General features: G+C 58.1%; 1 protein-coding gene across 15 annotated transcripts in view; it reads right to left on the bottom strand.

Annotated features, from left to right (window-relative positions):
* KIF1A (kinesin family member 1A) overlaps positions 1-19,776 on the bottom strand; it is a 32,449-nt gene that overhangs the window by 2,320 nt on the left and 10,353 nt on the right. For 3 of the 15 annotated variants that reach the window (XM_042878358.1, XM_042878361.1, XM_042878362.1), the window contains 33 exons: positions 19,093-19,172; positions 18,874-18,949; positions 17,217-17,296; positions 16,912-17,018; positions 16,667-16,750; positions 16,398-16,578; positions 16,249-16,321; positions 15,944-16,037; positions 15,325-15,473; positions 14,857-15,035; positions 14,621-14,758; positions 10,646-10,764; positions 10,481-10,566; positions 10,135-10,273; positions 9,861-10,029; positions 9,399-9,489; positions 9,132-9,250; positions 8,912-8,967; positions 7,683-7,791; positions 7,501-7,567; positions 7,320-7,404; positions 6,979-7,084; positions 5,625-5,651; positions 3,125-3,239; positions 2,702-2,835; positions 2,511-2,572; positions 2,245-2,390; positions 1,773-1,985; positions 1,572-1,649; positions 1,215-1,339; positions 935-1,081; positions 590-782; positions 399-517 (listed from right to left, as the gene is read on the bottom strand). In XM_042878358.1, coding sequence (XP_042734292.1) covers positions 399-517; positions 590-782; positions 935-1,081; positions 1,215-1,339; positions 1,572-1,649; positions 1,773-1,985; positions 2,245-2,390; positions 2,511-2,572; positions 2,702-2,835; positions 3,125-3,239; positions 5,625-5,651; positions 6,979-7,084; positions 7,320-7,404; positions 7,501-7,567; positions 7,683-7,791; positions 8,912-8,967; positions 9,132-9,250; positions 9,399-9,489; positions 9,861-10,029; positions 10,135-10,273; positions 10,481-10,566; positions 10,646-10,764; positions 14,621-14,758; positions 14,857-15,035; positions 15,325-15,473; positions 15,944-16,037; positions 16,249-16,321; positions 16,398-16,578; positions 16,667-16,750; positions 16,912-17,018; positions 17,217-17,296; positions 18,874-18,949; positions 19,093-19,172 — 3,746 coding nt within the window. Of the gene's footprint in view, positions 1-398; positions 518-589; positions 783-934; positions 1,082-1,214; positions 1,394-1,571; positions 1,650-1,772; positions 1,986-2,244; positions 2,391-2,510; positions 2,573-2,701; positions 2,836-3,124; positions 3,240-5,624; positions 5,652-6,978; positions 7,085-7,319; positions 7,405-7,500; positions 7,568-7,682; positions 7,792-8,911; positions 8,968-9,131; positions 9,251-9,398; positions 9,490-9,860; positions 10,030-10,134; positions 10,274-10,480; positions 10,567-10,645; positions 10,765-13,642; positions 13,904-14,620; positions 14,759-14,856; positions 15,036-15,324; positions 15,474-15,943; positions 16,038-16,248; positions 16,322-16,397; positions 16,579-16,666; positions 16,751-16,911; positions 17,019-17,216; positions 17,297-18,873; positions 18,950-19,092; positions 19,173-19,776 lie in introns of all 15 variants that reach the window. The other 12 variants (XM_042878363.1, XM_042878360.1, XM_042878364.1 and 9 more) reach the window with 6 other exon arrangements.

Raw genomic sequence — 19,776 nt, 5'->3', positions numbered from 1 at the left:
TCACAAATCTCTGTGCATTGGTGCCTATTCCCCTTCTGCAATTTGAGAGGAAGAACTTCTTGACATGTTCTGAAGAGGAGCAAAGGCTCAGTTGCTGCATACGGGTGCTGCTTTGAGCTCGGTCCCTGTACCAGCCACAACATGGCCCTTGGTTAAGCGGGGAGGAGTAACTCCTTACAGCTATAAAGTGGCGGAGCTGAAATCGTTATTAACATGTCCCAAACTCCATCAGCTTAGAGTCCTTTCCATCCCAGCCTGGCTCAGCAGGCACTCCCCATGTCTGGCAAAGAAGAACAGCAGCTTGCAGCCCAGTGACAGCGCTCAGCCGCTGGTGACCTCCTCACCTCTTCCTACAGCCCATTCACCAAAGCACACTCCTTCTGTCACCCACTCCATACCTTATGGACCCAGCCAGGAGGGGGTTGAAGGCATAGAGCCAGTCGTGCATGTCCTTGTCACTGCTTGCCTGCAGCAGGATGCCCCGGTGCTCCGTGCACACCGCAAACGTGTTGGGGGTCTGCTAGGGAGAGCTTGGGGTCAGCACCTTGCCCCAGGGTGTTGAGGCTCCCTGTGTGAGGCTGGCACCCACCTTCAGCATGGCCTGCTGGTCCTCACTGTACTCCACTTGGGCCTTGGAGAGGTTGAGTATGGCCCTCTCCACTGAGTCCTTGTCTGAGTTGTAGATGTAGACGTATGGGCGCCTGACCACCACAAAACGTTTCACCCACCCATTGGTGTGGGGCTCCAGGAAGTGCAGGTAGCCCTTTTTGGAGACGATAGGGCTGCAGAAAGACAGAGAGGGCTGGATCAGGCTGGGACGTGGGCTGCAAGGAGGTGGCTGCAGTAGAGCACTGTCACCTTTCTCCCCCAAGCCACTGGTTGCCCCCTCCGTCCCTTTAGGGAGTCCCCTCCTGGCCTCTCTGGTGGCTCCTACCTGACTCGGATCTCCTGAATGTCAGGCACCAGCTGCCGCTGAGGCTCCTTCTCATCCTCAGACCGGCGGGACGGGGACTTCTTCTGATCTCCTTCCACCACAGGCTCCAGGTCAGGACTCTCCACCCTGGAGGAGACCTGTGGGGTTCTAGGAGGAGGAGAAAGGATAGCGTTGGAGGAGGATGAAGAGCAACCATCAGGTGGGACCATGCCTGAGCAGTACCGCCATCCTGCTCGGTGAACACTGGGGACTCAACACAACCTCCCGGCCACCTTCATACCTGACTTCCATGGTGTTGTAGCGTCCTTCCACCAGCGACGGGCAGGTTGAGGAGGGGGTGAGGGTGGTGACCCCGAGAGCTGACATGGACGGGTCTCTCATCAGGGTCACAGACATTTCAGACAGCTGTGGAGGAGCGGAGGTGTGGACTGGAGTCTCTGCCCGAAGCCGGGCACAGCTCTGGCCGGGGCAGGGAGAGGAACGTGCATATGGGTGCTCTGGGAGCAGTCAGGCGAGCAGAGGGTGGCAGCAGGGCCACCCGCAGACCCACCCCTGCCCTGCGAGCCCCAGTCCCCACGCGTCCCTCCCAGCCATCACCAGCCCTGCAGACCCCAGGTTTCTGTCACCGCCCCGGTACCTTGCTCTCGCTGGCGCTGATGCAGACATGGCTGTGGCTGTACTCGCGGTTGAAGGTGTGCGTGAGCAGGCGCAGGCACTGCAGGTAGATGAGGATGAGGGTGTAGGAGGTTCCTTCTTCCACCCCCATCGCCTTTTCCACCGCGTTGCTACCACCATGCCCGCCCCCCTGGGAACCTCTTCTGGCTCCAGGATGGTGTACCTTCACAGCCAGCTCCTTCTGCCTCTCACTGGGGGTTTCGGGAGGAGAGGTCCGTCCTTCTGGGGCCCCATCAGCTGAGAGTGGGGAGGAGACGCAGGAGGTGCTTCGGGACTCGGAGTCCTCGCTGGAGCATGGGGACAGGGTCTCCAGGCCCAGCCGCTGGGTTGTCTCCAGCTTCTCACGCAGCAGCAGGTAGTGCCTGGTTTTCTCCACCTGGGTGAGGGCATCCCTGCTCAGCACCAGGCTTCCCCCTTGCCCAGCTTGGAAGCATTTTGGGGGGCCTCCCACGCCCAATAACCCAGCTGCTTATTAGCTTTGAGTCTGCAGGCACCTGGCTAGCATCAGTGTAGCAGGAACAGAGCCCCACGGCACAAAGCCAGGAGGGCTGAGAATCCTGGGTGTGTTTTGGCACCCTCTGTTGCAAAGTGTGGAATTTCAGCCCCGAGAAGCTCTTCCCAACCCAACATCTTACTTCTTGCAGGAGGCTGAGCTTCTCCAGCTCCCACTGATGGTCGAGGATGAGGCTGTCGCTGCGGGGCCGCCAGCCAGCCAGGTTCTCTTCTCCCCGCACATAGGCTACAGAGGTGTCCAATACGCGCCGGCGCCGCCTCTGCATGCCTTTGGAGACAAACACATGGCTCAGGGGACAGACACATGGCTCAAAGGATAGGAGCACGGCTCAGGCACTCATAGAATCACTCACACCACAGCCCTACAGTGAACATGCAGGGCACCCACCTGGACTGCCAGCATCCGCCACGCGGCACAGGCTCAGCTCATAGACACCCGTCACGCGGTTGCTGTAAGCAAAGGGGGATGTCACTTGATTCTGTTCCCAGACTCTGAGGTTTTACCCCACATTCCAGAGCAGCACTGGGTGCTGGAAGCATTGCTTGTCCCCTGTCCTCCCTCCCAAAACCAGCTGGTACCTCTCTGAAGCCCGCAGGCTGCCGCTGCCAAAGAGGTTGCGGATGGAGCGGGAGGCAGGGAGCTTGGCATCTCGGGAATAGAAAACCATGCAGAAATCTTTGGTGATGACGGCAGGCTGGGTGCAGTTCTCCATCTGCAGCAGGGTGGGGAGAGAGGAGAGCAGAGGGATTGTGTCAAGGGGGTGCATGGGCTATACGGGCAGCACCCCTGTGCTGTGCAGCCCACAGAAGGCAGGAAGGGCTGGAAGAGCCCCTGCCTTTCCCCATTAATGGGCAAAGGCAGCATCCCAGTGTCCTCCCGGGCTGTGCTTGCAGGTGGGGAGCTGCCAGAGGAACACCTCTGAGGGCTGCACTCCACCAGGAAAGCCACAATGGTGAGGGAACTCCCATTTGTGTTATAATGGCACAGAGATGGATCCTTGCCTCGATGTAGGCGGAGAGGGTGATGTAGATTTTCTCCCGGTATGGGGTGACACGGTTGAGCAGCAGTGAATTGTGCATGGAGCTGTCCCACGCAGTTTCAAACTGGTAAAAAGTCCTGCCAAGACAGAGCAGAGCCAGTGAAACAATCTCCCTGAAATGCCAGCCAGACAGCAGGGAGACACCTCCCTTCCTCCCTCCCTCTGCAGCGCTGCAGCAGGCCTGCAGGGATACATGGGCATGCATGGGACATTTGGGGCCAGCCACTCTGGGGGATGCAGGCTCAAGGCAAAGCCGAGGCAGAATGGGTGCAGCGGGAGGGAGACGGGTGCCCTTGAACTGTGCGCAGGGGCTTGGGAGCACGGGGGGCTCAGCTGAGTGCAAGGCAAGGCAGGGAATGGGGGACAAAAGGACAGAGGAGGGAGCGTGTCCCCAGAGCTCAAGGCAAGCTGCCACCTCCAGCACACCCAGGCCAGCACCCTGTCACCCATCAGCACTCTGGGAGCAGCTGTCACCATTCGGGTGATGACAGCCAGAGTAGGAAGAGGATGCTCAGCATGGAGGGACAGATCTCACCAGCAAAGTCCCCACCAGGAGGTAGGGCCCAGGATTTGGAGCCTATGGGACAGTCCCCCCTGTCCCTTGGCCACTGCCCTCTGTTCCTGCCCGCTGCCTCATTCTGTGCTTTCCATTTCCGCACTGTGCACTGGTGAGTCTGGGCAGGAGCTGGGGTGTGAGCTCTGGTGGGACCCCATAAAGGACGGCGCATAGCAGAGCAGTGGTTGCATTTTGGGGTCTGGACAGTGCAGTAATGAGAAGGGGGAAGCAGGAGGCAGCTCTGGGTCGAGAACATGGGGGACCCCAGCATTACCTCCCCACTGCCAGGGCACCCACACTCACAACGCACCCAAGGCCACCCTGGTCCCTTTGTGAGCACCCTCAGGCAGCCACAGCTTGGCCGTGGCCATGTGCAGGCAGCCTGAACTGAGCTGCATTGGGGCCAAGAGAGGGGCAGGCTCCCAGCAAAGGGGGCTTTGGCTGCACCCATGGGTGCATGGCCATTGCCCCTGCCTGGGGCACCACGCTGGAGAGCAGTGAGTCACTCTCTCAGAGGTGTTGCCTATTAAAACCACGTGAGACAGAGTCAAAGCAAAGGATCACTTTTCACACAAAGGGCTCTTGAGAAGAGAGAGCTCCCAAGGGAGGATATAAGAGAAGAGGAGAGTTAGGGAGAGGGGGAAGAAGAGCAAAAAGCGAAGGAACGAGGCAAAGGAGAAAGAGAGAGAAGCGGGAGGGACCATTCCGAGCATGTGCACGCAAAATACCTAGTGTCATTTCCGAATGAAATGCTATAAGTGGAAGGCAACCCAGGACAAACACACACACGTACACACACAGAAAAACGAAACGTCAGAAAGCATCGTCTGGACGGGGCCATCGCGTGCCTTGCGGCAACCACTGCCCAGGATGGAGCCAACCGGGGTGCCAGGAGCAGGATGGCACAAGGGTCTGCCCTGGGGCTGCTCTGGGGGCCCAGTGGAGCCCAACAACCGTCAGAGCCCATCTCAGCACCCACACTGCAGATGGAGCTGTGCCCAGACGGAATTCCTCACCAGGCACGGTGGCCGTTCCTCGCTCTGCAGTGGCTGCTTCTGTGCCACTAAGCTCTGCATCACTGCTCACATTCCCCTGGCCCCCAAATTAGGGGCGAAAGATTGCTCAGGGAGAGCATCCCAAGGTTTATCACTTTATGGATGTTGCAGCAAGCCCTCTGCAGCCCCACACCTTCCTCCCTTAACTCTACCCTCACTGCAGGACCCCTCCAACGATTTCAGAGCAGTTTCTGCACTCCTAGGGCCTGAAAGTTGCCTGCATTAAGGCAATGAAGAGATCCCCAAGTGCTCCACTGGTGCGGGATGCTGCCAGACAGACAGACAGACAGATGTCCTCGGTTGTCCTGCGCAGGATCAGTCTCCAGCTGCTGCAGGGAATCCAGAACCCCACTGGGTCTTGGCAGACCCCATCCCTGCTGCATCCACCTTTGCCATGTATACATCACACCTACACCTGAAGGAGGGCTGCACATGGCTGCAGGGTGTGTGTACACCCAGCACACGTCCCCACACAGCCTGCTATGCCGTGCCTTCCCCACACAGGGCTGGGGCAGGGGCAGGGGGCCGGGACTGCATGTCCAGAGCTGGATGCCGGATAGCTGGGAGAACAGCAGTGTGAAAAGTTGAAAAGCAAACAAAAACGGGGCGATGAGAGCGCAGGCCAGCAAGAGTGAGGAGGAGCGAGAGCACGATCCAAACAAACAGCAAAACCCGCAGGGAAGTGCGGCGTGAGAGAGAGGTGCCCAGGATGCGGGGAGGGGAAGGGGGACGTGGAGAGGGGGCTGGAAACCCAAGTGCCGCCGGCAGCGGGACTGAGAGTGCTGAGATGCGGGGAGAGAGGGGAGAGAGTGGAGGGGGTGGAAAAAAAAAACAATGGAAACAAATAATACCTAGGCATATCCGAATCAAGAAACTGCCTGCGAAAACACAAAACAATCACATGGTTAGTGTGGGCTCAGATGGGCAGCGGCAGCAGCGGTTTGGGAGGGAAGCAAGGAAAGGCCTTGGGCACTGCACCCCAGGGCTGCCTGAGGGCAGCAGAATCCCGGCGGCTGCCATGGAAGGTCCAAAAGGATACGGGAGGAGGGCAGAGCCAGGGCTGCTGTCGGCGATGGAGGCGGTGGGGCGGACGATAGCAAAGCAGGGAGCGGAAGCAGCCTGGGAGGAGGGCGAGTGCAGACACCGCTCTGCCTGCTGCCATCCTTGGCCTCCTGTCCCGGCAGGCGGCTGGGGTCGAAGCATGCGGGACATGGCAGGATGGAAGCGCGGGGTTGCTGCAGCGGCCCCTCGGTGTCCTGCTGGGAGCCAGCAATCTCTGTCCCCCCAGTGTGTCATCCAGCACCTGCTGCCCCTGCCATGGCATCCCAGGGGGTGGTTGGTACCCCATGGCCCCAATGCACGGGGAAGGTGGGAGCCGTGTTCCTCTCCATCAGGCTACGCTGGGGCTGCTGAGATCAGATCTGGCCGCAGCCTGGACCAGAGCAGCTGCTGATGCACATCAACACTGTCCCACAAGCCTGTGTGCCTGGGTATAACATCCACGTGGCTCCCATAAACCTCAGCCACCCGGCACGAACCATCACAGCTCTGTAAGTCTGAACCCTCCTCACCACTGATTCCATCAGCCTCCTGCCTGGCCTCACTGCTGTCCCAGTGGGTGTGACAATGTCTGACACCTGCACGCACAGCCCGTGCCCAGGAGCTCCCTGCCTGCTGGCAGTGGGATGCAGAGTGGCCAGGAGCTGCTCCAGCAGCACTGCAGGCTGGCACCTCTCAGGCAGGGCTGTCACTGACACACCAGCCTGGGGACAAGCCACAGTGGGGAGGAGAAAAACAAAGAAAAGCAAAGGGAAAGACGGTCCCACTGCCATCCAGCGTGCTCCTATGCCACTCAAAGCTCAGCATCAGCCCCATCACTCCTTCCCTGTGCCACCAACAAACGGTCACACTCTTGTCCCCACTGTCACAGTGCCCCACACTCACACGCTCCAACCACTCGGTGCGGCCACATCACAGCCGCAGAGCAGGAACAGCCCCAGGACAGGTGTGAGGGACCTCGTGTCCCCCATGGCCCTGGACACACGGGGATCAGCCATGAGCATGAAGCGGCATTTCCAGCCAGTTAGCTACAACACGGGACTGAGTTGGTGACAAGTAGAGCACAATGTCCTGTCACTGTCACTGAACAGGACCAGCTCCCTGTCTCCCCCAGCACTGCAATGCAAGAGAAGCATTGGCACGCACCGGTCGTCCTGTGAGGGGTGGATGTAGCCAGAGGACAGGATGTTCAGGGACAGGATGTTGGGGTCAATAAGAGACTCATCAGCTTCTGGGGTGTTCCGGATCCGACCTGCAAACAAAGCACAGGAACCCTCTCAGGTCTCCTGCCAGGGTCCATGTGTATGGTGTGCACCCCCATGTCCTGCTGGCACTGTGGTGGCACCCACGGGGCAGTCATCTCTGTACTATTGCAAGCATGATAGTAAGTGAAAACTGAATGGGATGGGAAAAAAAAGCACAGAAGCCTCTAGAGATGTGGAGGAGATTTGGGGGAGCTCCTTGCAACCTTGTCTGGCTTTGCTTACCCACAACCAGCTCCCGCACTTCCTTCCAGCGGATCAGGCTGCCTGTTTCATGCACCAAAGTGACAGTGATTCTCCTTTGGATGCCCTGAAAATGCCAAGGGCAGAGAGGATAGGGTGGTGATTAACACAGCTCCTGGGCAGCGGGGCAGGAGCAGGGGGTTGGGTTCTGAGCAGGGAGTACCTGGTGGAGGAGGAAGGTCCCGTGGCACGGCATGCCTCCACGGTGATCCACCACAGCCGGGATGTAGCTGGAAGAGAAGACGGTGGGGGGACACAGCTCTCCTCATGTGCCCAAACCCACTGTGCTTCCCCAGAGGTGCAAATCACCACGCTGCCTCCCTCTCTCCTCCACCCAGGACTTACTCGCCGTTGGCCTCCAGCTCGCAGATCTCGAAGAAGACCATCAGATCATACTTGCACTGGCAGGGCCCAGCACTGGGACGATTCATGGTGCTTAGCTTGGTGGCGGGCACTATAGGGGGTGGGAAGCACAACTTAACTTGGAGGCAGAAAGGGGGAGTTTGCTGCTGAGTTTGGGGGCACACGGGAGCAAGCAGGGGGACACAGAGCAGGCAGGGCTTGGGGACAAGCAGGGCCACTAGGCAGGTGGCAATATGGCAGGAGGCAGCACGCAGCACTACCAAAGGGATGCAGCCCCATCCTGAGCACCTCATGGGCACTTCCTCCCATTCCCAAAGCAGAGAAGTGAGGGTTCAAGATGGGGCTTTTCCTGGAACACCTGACCAACCCCAGAAGGGACAGGAACGGGTCCCAAACCACACAGCACAGCTCCAGCACCAGTGGAGCAGCTCAGGGACAGCCGGATTGCTGGCTGACATGGGACCCCTGGTGCTGGAGCAGGAGGTGGGCAGGCATCACAGCAAACCACCGCACTCAGCAAAAACCACAGCAACTCGGGTCTCAGCAGACGAAAGCAGCAGGGACTCATGTAGCCCCGGGGAGGTGACCTCGGGAGCACCATGCCATCCCCACTGCTATCACTGGCCCCCCAAGGGACAGCTGCTGACCCTGCTGCAGGCTCATGCGGGCACCAACCCGGCTTCTGCGCCTTCCTGACGGCGCGGTCCGCGGCAGGCAGGGGCGGTGGGCAGACGGGCTCCTCCATGCCACGCCGCAGGAGGGAAGTGGCGGCGGTGGCGGCCGCCAGAGCGTGCCCAGAGAGCATGTCCAGGAGTGAGCCTGCCAGCACGGCCGGCACTGGGCAGTGGGTGAGCCGGTGGGGGCTGGAGTGCTCTTGTGAGGAGGGAGGGAAACAAACAGAAAGGGCAACACAAAGCAAAGCGGTTACGCACAGACACTTTGGCACAAGGGAGGGATGCTGCGGGGCTGCCATGAGAGCAGGGGGAAAAGATGCTTGCAAAGGGGTTTGCGTCAGCCAAACATGGAGTGAGCAGGTGCCAAAGGGCCTCCGGGTGCTCTGGAGCACGACACATTCAGTGATGTCTCTGAGATTCTGCCATCCAGCCCTGCTCTTGCAGGCATGTGGCACAGGGCACTGGGAGCAGGGCATAGAGGGGAATGTGCTCTGTGACCTGGGGACCGTGGGAGAGGAGCAGGACATCATCCCCTACCTGGCTTGGAAAGTGGCATCACCCGTGGGAAGTGGCGCCGGGATGGCCTCAGCGGGCTGCAGAGAAAACAGGTGTAGATAAAAGCCACCATGGCAGAAACTGGTCCCAACCTGGGGCCACCCACCTCCATGTACCCTCGGAGCCAGGAGTGCTGTTCCAGCCTGGCCTTGTGGCGCCAGGGGAAGGCACAATAAGCCACACGTGATCCACACGCACCCACCTGAGGACGTCCTTGCAGAGGGGTGGGAAGGGGTGTTGTTGGTAGTGCCCAAACACCTCAAATACAATCGGCTGGCTCTTGATGTATTCGATGAAGGACTTGGTCACCTCCACAGCAATCTGAGAAAGAGAAAGAGCACTTGAGCACACTGTCTAGTTTGGAAAGGGATGTGATGTGCTGAGAAAGCAGGCAGAAGGAAGGTGCTGCTCTAGGGATGGGCACTGGCAGCTGTGTGGGTGACGGGGTGCCAGAGGGGAAGGTGCTCACATTTTGGACATGGTAGAAACCCAGTGGTGGCCCTCGCCCCGTGTTCTTCAAGGGCTCCGTTGAAAAGGCCTCATCGTGGCGATGGATGAAGCTGCAAAGGGAAGGGAAGTCATGTGGGGACTGCAGGGCAGCACAGAGGAGCAGGAGTGGGAGAGAGGACAGGAACTTAGCCTGCGCTGCCACCTGGGCAGGGCTGGCATAGAAAGACACGCCACCCTGATCTGCAGCCCTCAGTGCCTGTGAAACACTCCCTTGCTTTTTCCAGTGACCAAATATGTGTCCAGGCAGAGACAGAGGCTCATCCCACGTCTTTTGGTTTTGCTTCCATGAAAGACTTGGATGGAATGGAAGCAGAGTGTGGGATGAAGCTTGCAACACTATCCCTGCTTTGGGGCAACCAAGGGAGGTGAAGGCCGGAGCATAGAGGGACACGACAGCCTGGGGGGGTCACCATGATCTCACTTGAACTGGCAAAAGATATCCGCATATTCTGCTGAGATGCTGGAGGCTTGCAGGACGGTCACTCGAAACGTGAAGATGCTGCCCAGCTTCAGGTGGTCCAGAGCTGCCTCCAGAGGCCCATCCATCGTGGACTTCTCCGAGCTGTCCAGGAGAAGGTCCTCTGGGGTCACTGTGGGGAAAGGAGAGCCCTCAGCAGGAGGAATTGTGCTGATGCTGAGCTGCTGCTGGGGATGTGGGCTTTCCGTGCTCAGACGCCCCGCTGGGTGCTGCTCACCAGCACAGGTGTTGTTGTTGACTTCATCGGCGGAGGGCCCCAAGTCACTGATCTGCCCCTGGCCCTCAACGATGCGCAGCTCCTCCTGGGAGGTCCCCGAGCGAGACATGCCTACAGCAGGGCAGGACTCGGACTGGAACTGGAGGGCGATGGAGGAATGGGGCTGAGGGAGCTGCCACCACTGCAGCACCAAAAGGAGGGCAGCCCCAGCCCAGAGACACAGCTCCTCGAGGGGCTGTGCCCGGCCCAGGTGGTACCCAAGGCAGAGCAACTGGACACCACCCTACAGGGTGAGACGCCGTGGTCTCTGCAGCCAACCCCATCCCAGTCCCCGCTGCACTCATACCTTCTCGAAGTGCTGATCGTCAAAGGAGATCTTCGCTGTCCCCGACTGCCGCACACCAGAACCGTAGTCTGGGGCTTCCTCGTCGGCTGCAGGAGGAAAGCAGCGAGGTGTCGGTGGGATGCTAGGGGACACACAGGCCAAAGCAGCACCAGGGCCAGTCCCTACCTGAGATGGCTTGGACGGCCACGCGCAGAAAGCCCTTCACCTCGCCCTTCTCGCTGACGATGGCCACGCGGTGCACCAGGGGCACGGGGTACAGCAGGTTGCTGAGGTAGACGAAGGCCCTGCCGGGGAGAGAAGCAACACGGGAGCGCCGTCACCGCCTCCGCCCGAGCATCCCAGAGCGCGGGTGGCGGCCGCCGGCGGCCAGGTCCCATGTCCCATGTCACCGCTGCAAAGCAAAGCCATGAGGGGCAGCCAGGGCCAGCGCGGGGCGGGGAGCGGGCGAGCCGGCGTCTCTCCGGCCGTCGCATCCTGGGGAGGGGGCAAGCTGGGCAGAGGACTGTCTTGGCGGTGACGAGCCGGAGGATGGGGGCAGGAGGTGCCGTGAGAGAGCTGGGGGTGCTGCGGAGGCAACGGGGGGCGGGCGAGGCGAGGACAGGATGGGAAGGGAGGGAGGGAAGGAGGGAGGAAGAGGCTGGCGGGAACAAAGGATGGGGGGAGGAGAAGGTCCTGGCCTGGGCATCAGAGCCTCTGCAGGTGAACCTGCTCTGGGCGGCGGTGGCTGGAGGTGGCTGAGGATGCTGTGAGGTGTGGCTGGTGGCATGCACGTGTCCCCACGCCGTGTCCCGCCTGGTGCCACCGCGGGGTTCCAGTGTGACTGCTGAGCTCCCCGGGACCTTCTCAGGTATCCGGGCTGGGCACAGGTACGTGGCATTCCTCAGTCATTTGGCTTCCGTTTGCTGCCTTCCTTGAGTTCACAGCTGGCCGGCTCAGCCTCTCCCTCCCTAGCTGGGAGCTGGTGGCAAATGTTGGTCCTTTCTGACCAGCACACCATAGAGGTCCTTCCACCATTTAGAGGTCCTTCTAGCACTTATGTCCTCAGCAGGGATGGCTTGTTTCCACTTTCCCATGTGTCTCAAAATGTGATGTCCTTGTGTCCTGTGGGTAGGGATCCTGAAGGCAACAGTCAGGACACATCAGCTTCAGGAGGCTCCCCAAGGCAAATGCAGATGTCTCCAGGTAGCTGGTTTCCTAAGCTCACAGGCATCCGAATGGCATCTGAAAGGCTCTTGCAGAAAAGGCCACAGCCCTGTGTTCAAAGATTCAGCCTTGCAGAGGTGCAGAGGTTCTCCCTGCTGCTGCTGCAGCTTGGGCCAACCTCAAGCCAAGGCTTCTTCCACCCACAAGTCCGAGGCTTTTTCCACCCAAAACAACTCCAAGAGGGGTTGAGTCACAGAGTGCAATCCCCCACCGAGCATCTCTCCCCAGCTCTTCTTGTTGGCCACCAGGGCTCAGGTAGGCATGGATTTGGGACTGCTTGCCCATGAGCAATTCTCCTGCCCCAAAATCAGTGGGCAGCCCATCAGGATGAATCCGGGGGATGGAGGAGGGGGGTGAAGATGGGAAGGGAAGGACAAGAGGATGGGGAGGAGGGGGACAAGTGTGTCACTAGAGGAAGGAGGGCAGGGACACTAACCACAAGATTGGTGAGGTGCAAAGATGGCATGCTCAGACCAAAGAAAAGCCTTTCCAAAGGAAGACAAAAGTGAAATAACCCCAATTTTTGCTAAAGCTTTGGAGAGAGAGAGCCAGCAGCTAAAAAACAAAAACAAAAACCAAACCAAACCAAAACAACTAAAAAAACAAAACAAAACAAAAAACTGAAAAGAAAGAAAGAAAGAAAGAAAGAAATCAAAGACAAGGATCCAATCATAAACCAATCAAAGCACACTTCACAAGAAATGTGGCCGGCACAGCTGCTGCGTGAGGAGCCAAACCCGGGGCAGACTCAAAAGAAGTCGGGAGAGCCCGAGGGAACGACCTGGGGGACTGCAGAGGTTTGCTTGGCAGGTCGGTGGGTTTGGTTTTGAGGTGCCCCCAAGAGTTTTGGTTTTGGTTTTTGGAAAAAAAAAAAAAAAAAAAGGAAAAAAAAAAAAGAAAAAAAAAAAAAAAAAAAAAAAAAAAAAAGGGTGGAAGAACCCAGCTCTTTCGGTCTGAGGCTGCAGGGCTCTTACCCCACCTCCTCCCTCTCTGCCTGTGCTGCTCCATCTCCTGCTCGCACCCCAGACTTGGACTCGGTAAGGGAGAAGCAGCCCCAGCACGGTGGGGGCTCTGCCTTGGGCGGACCCCCATGGTCCCAGGAATGGGGGCTCCGAGTCCTGCTCTGAGCACACATCCCTTGTCCCCTTGGGAAGCCTTCTGCAGTGAAGCCAGGGGGCCAGCATCATCCTGCCTGTGTCACGAGGGCGTTTTGGGGATGGGCGGATTGCGACAGTTTGAAGGCACAGTTGGAGCCCAGAAACCCATCCCGATTTCTCCAAGCCAGGAGTGACCAAGCCCAGGACTGTCCCGGCATACAGGGAGGAGAAATTAAGGTTCTTTTCCCTTCCTATTCCTGCAGCTTGGGTCTCTATGTGCCCTTCCTGAGCATGCCCTGTGCTTGTAGCTACCAGCCCGTGGAGATGGTCCCAAGCAGTGCGTGGGGCACAGACAGAGAAAACTCCACTTCCCAAAGAGTTCTCCTCCCCCCGCTGATCCCAAGCTCATCTCACTCACGTGGCTCCCCCTGAGTCCCACCAGATGGTGCCAGGGTTCACAGCGACCGGCACAGCCTCATTTTTCCCTACTGCATTGGGACAGCTGCAAAAGTTGTGGCCGAAGCACCACCAGGACAAAAGCACAGAGCCTCACACTCGTGGTGTCACACCTGTGGTCCTCGCTATGACGGACAGCTGGGCCCCCTGGGAATGGAAACCTGAGTGCAGGTCCTGCGGCACTCAGGGAGATCTCATGTTTTTGGGGGCTGCCCAAAGCCGGGCTCTCGCGCTCGCCCTGTGCCCTTGCTGCTGTGTTTGTCACAGCCCTACCTCGGTGGCCCCGACCCGACGGCCACCCCTGCGCCCACGGGACGCCCTGGAGGTGGGGGTCGTGCCAGAAAGCAGTTCCCTCATGCGAAAGAGCTAGTTCCTTCCCAGCATGCTCTCCTAAAACCTCACCAACCTTCCTACTAAACTGAACAGGGGGGAGCGGTCGTAAAACGGATCCCGGCCATCACACAGCGGGCACTCCGGAAAGATGTCTTCCTCCAGGTCCTCCGCCTCCTCCTCCTCCTCCTCCTCCTGCCCCTCGTGCTGCTCGTCAGCAGGCTCGGTGATGTCGGAGTCGGGGTTCGAGAAGGTAGGGGAGGGGGTGAGATCAGCCATGCGCTCGCTCATGCATGTGTTGAAAAGAGGAGAGCTGTTGCAGCCAGAGATATCTGAACTAAGGTTAGTACAACAAGATAGAAGACAGGTTAACACCAGCTGTTCCAAACAGAGAGAGCAAGAATAGGGATTTTGCTTTTTTTTTTTTTTTTTTGGCTTGGTTTGTTTTCTGCTCAAACCAAGGGATGTCAGGAAATAGAGACTTGCCCATCCGGTGCGTCTCTAAAGGGAGCCACCAATGGCTGTCGGCTAGAAAATGTGGGAAAAAAAGAGAGACCCAACAAACTGGTGCAAACATGGGAATTCCCGGCGCTGGCTTTGCAGGCAGCACAGCACAGCGGGACGGAACACACAACACAAGGCTGGGGGACATCCCACCACCCCACCACTGGGAAATCCCACTGCCGGTGCTGCTGTGGCACGAGGTGAGGCCTCCAAGGCACACACATCCGTGTGTCCTTGTTGGGCCACCCGTCCTCACTGCCGGCACCGTGCAGGAAGCACATAGAGACGCACGGCACGGGTGGCACAGACAGACGCTTGGACACGGACGCCTACAGATGTGCACACACACACATAGGCGGTGGGCACGGCGGCACCGGCGCTCCACTGGCAGCTGACAGCCCCTGCCTGGTGGCACTGCTCCATGGGAGGCCGGAGGGGACCGGCTGTGGTGTGGGCCACGGCGGTGATAGGCTGCTGTGCCTGGCAGCAGCTCTGCCCCGGGGGGACGCCGTGCCTCCAGGCTGCACATTGAAGGAGCCAAAGCGCTCACCTGCCAACCAGCCTGAACCACGGGAAGCGGTCATAGAAGGGATCTCCGCCGGTCACCACGTTGTCGCAGTCCTCAATGACGCTTGAAGGCACTTCTGCTGCACGGTCGTACATTTCGCGCATCAAGTCCAGGCGCTGCCTGCAGATGTGGGCACACGAGGGGCAGTGGTGAGAAACCAGGCTAGGGCTAGCAGAGCCCTCTTGCCGAGCCTGCCCAGTGCAGACATCCCTTCCTACCTGAGCTTCTCCAGGGTCCAGTAATGCGTTGCCCCGTTCTTCTGGTCCTGCACCTCCACAGCCACGATGGTGCGGGGAAATGGCCGCTTCTCCCGGTCCTTGGCGGCGTCGGGAGGCAGCAGGTCAGGAGGAAGAGGTGAATACAGCGTGTCTGTCAGGAGGACAAACTGAAACTGCACCTGGAAGGAGGCAGAGAAGAATGGTGATCCAGCCATGAAGACCACAGTGCCATCAGCCTGGGCTCTTGCCGTCACCACAACACTGTGTGGGTACATGCACAGATGCATGACAGGGATGTGCTGGAGCCGCTTGCTTAGGGCTCTCTTCCCATAGCTCCCTGCCAGCACATAGGTCTGTGCTCCCTTGCTGTGGCAGCAAGCAGCAACACCACATGTCCCCTAAAATCCAAGCAATAAGTGCCCAGCAACACCATGATGGTGAGACCCACCACTCGCAATCAGCACCTACCTTTTTCTTCAGCTCTACACTGATGGCATTGGCTTCCTTGAGGAAGATGGCATTGCCCCAGAGCAGGTCACGGAGGGAGGTGAATTGGTACCACTTCCACTTCCTGAAGGCCCAGAGGGCGAGCTCGAACTCCCGCTCTGTCCACTGCACTGTGGGAAGGACACAGAAGGATGCTCACCACACACACCCTGGTGCTGAGGCTGGGCCAAGGATGCAGCATGAGGTGTCTGGGTGCACTGCTTTTCTTCCCATGGAAGGCATCCAGGCCTCACTGCAACACCTGCTTTGCCATGAGGAAAAGGAGGAGTGGAAGGGCATGGAGCGCAGCAGTGGGCAAACTCATTGCAAAATTGCTCCCAGTGTCTTCATACTGGTTCCCCGAGGCTCTGCAGCCAGATGTCGCAATGGAGTTTTTTGGTCTTCACTCTAAAATCCTTCCTCCTACTAGTTCTCTGGATGTTTTTTATTAATATCTCCTCTAATGGCTGAGAGGAGGGAGGTGAAGTTGAGGCTGCTTGGAGCACACCAGCTCCCCTCCCAGACCTATCTGCAGAAACATCAGCTCATCCTCTCCTTCCACCCAAACTTTTCCATCTCTCCTTTGTGATTCAGCACTCACCTTCATCTTCAGGTTCTTCTTCTTCCTCATTGGCTTCAGGGTAATATCTAGAGTCCATCTGCTTCTGCAGAGCCTCCAGTTTGCTCTCGTAGTCCTAAGGGAAGCAAGGAGAAGAACGATGCAATCCACAGGATACAATCTTCATCACCCTTCTCTCCCCACTCCATGTCCATATTGGTAAGCAGTCCCAGGAATAATGATGGGATGATGGATTTGTCATCGTTCCAAGATGCACAAAGCTGCCCCATGCAAACAGCTGCCAGGCATGGTGGTGCTGGGACAGCCTAGAAAGCCTGGCCACCTACCAGCCGCTGCTGCTCCAGAAGGTAATTTGCCTCCTCCCTCTCCCTCCGGTACTGGTCCTCCAGCTCCTGAAGCCTGGAAGGAGCAGGGAAGATGGAGATGACCAAGCTGGGCTCCTGCCCTCACCCTCCTCCCAGCCCCACGTGCCCACCTCTGCTCCATCTCCTGCTTCATGTCGATGCCCTGCTTCTCCAGCAGCTCTCTCTGGGCGAAGGCCCAGTCCACGGGCTCAGCAGGTGTCTCAGCACACGGCGTCCGCTCCCTCTCCTGCCGGGCCTGCTCGGGGTGGTTGAAGCGAAACACGTGGCTCTTCCCCATGATGATCCGGTTTCCTGTGGCGGGGACAGAGAGCTTGAGTTTAGTGGCAGGGATGGCCGCAGTGCATGGAACCGTGGGCAGAAGCGTCCCCTGGGAACCCACCTGAGCGCAGGACGCTGGGCTCTGTCACCTTTTTGCCATTCACGTAGGTGTCAGCGCCTTCACAAGGCTCCAGGGTCACAATCACTGTGTGACAAGCAGCAGATGGAGGGGCAGCCTGGGCCTCCAGGCATATCCCCACCATGAGCAATGGCTTGGCCAACCTCACATCAAGCCCCAAGCCCAGGGCAGGACCCCAGGATGAACCCGGGCAGACGGAGGCACAGAGCCCCTCAGGACATCAGTACCTTCACCACCGGTCCTCGTGTCACTGCGGAAAAGGCAGTGCTCCTCCTTGATGAAGTGCCCACTGAGAACAATGTCCTGCCTCTTCTCTGCATCTTCCCGGCCAACCCTGTTGGGGAAAAGGCAGCTCAAGCCAGCTGCATCTGTCCTCAAACCAGCTCCAAAATATCCTGCTTTGGGCTTCAAAAGTACTCTCTGGACTTGCACCATCTAGCAGAACTAACATCTCTCATGAGATTGCCACAGACATACATGTTACCCATTGCAGCTGTACTGCTCATATAAGCTCAGCAGACCCAGCCCTCACCTGGTTATCCCATCCTTGATGTAGTAGAGAAGGCACTCAGACATGAGCGGGTCTTCATTTAGGTTGACCAAGTGGGGCGTCTGGGGGACACAAGAAGGAGTCACCAGGGTACAGTGAAACCCAAGCTCACCCCCCAGCTCCTCAACCTTCAGCCTCCATGACCATCCAGTCCTGTGGCCACCCTGACCCAACCTAGTACCAACAAAACCAGGGCTGGACTCCATTGTGAGCCTCCACCAAGCCTCCTCACTTTGCTCTTCCACGGGTTGAGTTCTTCTTTTGGCTTTTCCCTGACTGCTGGGAATATTTGGAATGCAAAAAGGCCCAGCACAAGGAGTCCTCAAATGGAGGTGGCCACGTCTGCACTCTCTGTCCTTCCTCCTATCAGCTCCCTCCCATGATTTCCTTCCCACAAGCCATGACCACTGTGCACTTGATGAGAGGGAATTTCTGCTTGTCTCATCCCACTGCAGGCTACTGCAATTGCACCTTCTGTCAGCGAGACAAGCTCTGAGTTTCTCAGAAAGAGGAGGATAAATATCCTATCAGCCTGTGGGCACTCCGCATGCAGAGGTGTCCCCAGCTGGATAAACCAGGATGGGTGCAAGAGACTCACAGCAAACAGGGCAGGAGAGCTGGAGGTGAAGGGAAACACAGGCTGTTCTCCATGGTGGCTGGCAGGAATAACATACCCTCCAGATCCTCTGGGTCTGAAACTCTGAGGCTCTTTTGGTTTGCAATTTTGCTCCAGATTTGCAAGATTTGGACAAACTGTCACCCCAGTGATGGTGCACAGCAGGGTAACAAGCTCCGGCTGTGCTTTGCTCACAGTCAGAATGTTTTGCACGCTTTTGGAGCTAGCATTCCTCACCAGCAGCTGGAGAAATCAGAGAGCTGAAGAAAAGGTTGGCACCAAGAACACCACAGCAAGGCCACATGAGGACCAACCTGCTTTGGGGAATATACCCCCATGCTTCCCACACACACATCAGGGGGCCTAATGGGCAGCGGCTGAGGCAGGTGAAAAACAAAGACGGTGGTGTGAAAACTGTCTCAAGAGCCACATCAGGGTCCCAAAGTGCTCATCACCACCTGTCCCAGCAGGGGCTGGGGGCAGAGCCTGCTCTCCTCACCCCGTGGGTCCCATGAGGTATTTGGGTGGCGGTGAGGAGCTGCAGCACTGCACTGGCAGGGCTCGCTGCCAGATGATCTGCTTGGGGCAGGGCCAGTGTTTTGCTCAGAAAATGCTTCCTGGGATGCTATTTAATGCTATTTAATACCGCTGCGCCTCCGTTTCCAAGCGAGGAAAGCTGACAGCAATATCAAATGCCCCAGGTGTTAGCAGCCGACACCAAGAGCCTGACACCACAACTGTCACCAGGGCTCCACGGTGTCTCTTGAATGGGGGCTGTTTCTTCCATGTGCTCTGTGGCAGGGAATGGCTCTTCTATTTATCTGTGCACTTCTATCGCAGCAACTTGTGGCATATAGACAGAGCAGGGCTGGCACCGAAATGTGCACTGCAGGTTCCAGAGCTAACAGTTAATGTCTCTGAGAGCCCCCTGGAAATATCTGGGGCTGGCTGGCACAGATAGGCTTGGACGACACTGCATGGGTACCACCTGCCCGCTTAGCAGGGAGAATTAGAGGATCCTACCTTTTTTGGAGAGAAAACACCCAGGGTACCTCCGTCCTCTCTCATGGCCACCCCCATCTCGGCCAGCAAGGCTTCCCTGCAGGAAGCAGAGCCTGTCAATACAGCCCTAGCAGCCACCCTGCACTGCTCCCTGCGTGCCCCCTGGGGATGCCTAGTGCTCGCCAGGCACAGCTGGAGCCCATGGGAGTCACCAAACTGCCCCCATCCCAATCCACCCACCTCTCCATCCGGATCGCCTCGGTTCTGCGCAGCTTCTCCTCCCACGTTTCATTCAGCTCAGCAATGATCTTCTCTGTTTCCTGGTGGGGTGAAGGAGGCTCAGTGTTTTGGGCATTTGGTTGGGCTCAGCCATGGAGCTGCCCCACTTTCAGCCTGGTTTTGATGGGCTCTGCATTCGCTCACTGCATCTCACAGAGCAACAACAGTTCCAGCCCAGCCCCACCACAGCAATCCCACTCCTCACCCAGGGCACCTGGCAGCTCCAGGTCCACAGAATTACAATGACAGAGACATTTCAATTGGAAAAGGCATTCATGGTCACCAAGTCCAACCACCAACCCAACCCACCATGTCTCATCACTAGACCATGGCACTTGGAGCTACCCCACATGGCTTCTCAACACCTCCAGGGGTGGGGACCCAGCCCAACACCTAACCACCCTTCTGTGAAGATATTCCTCCTGACACCCAGTCTGAACCTTCCTTGGCACAATCTGAGGCTGTTTCCTCATGGCCTGTCACTTGTCACCTAGGCAAAGAGACCAACGCGTTCTCCTTTCAAGTGGCTGTAGAGCGACGAGGCTAGGATTCAGCGTCCTCCAGATTGCACAGCCCCACTTCCCTCAGCTGCTGCTCTTAACTCTCGTTCTCTACACCCAGCAAACAGCGGGTACAACAAGCCAG

The sequence above is a fragment of the Lagopus leucura genome, unplaced genomic scaffold (genome assembly GCF_019238085.1).
Source record: "Lagopus leucura isolate 7727_CA_CO unplaced genomic scaffold, USGS_WTPT01 Super-Scaffold_100021, whole genome shotgun sequence".
NCBI classification, from domain to species: Eukaryota; Metazoa; Chordata; class Aves; order Galliformes; family Phasianidae; genus Lagopus; species Lagopus leucura.
Note: the sequence above shows the minus strand (reverse complement) of the source record. Positions and strands in the feature narration are given on the sequence as shown.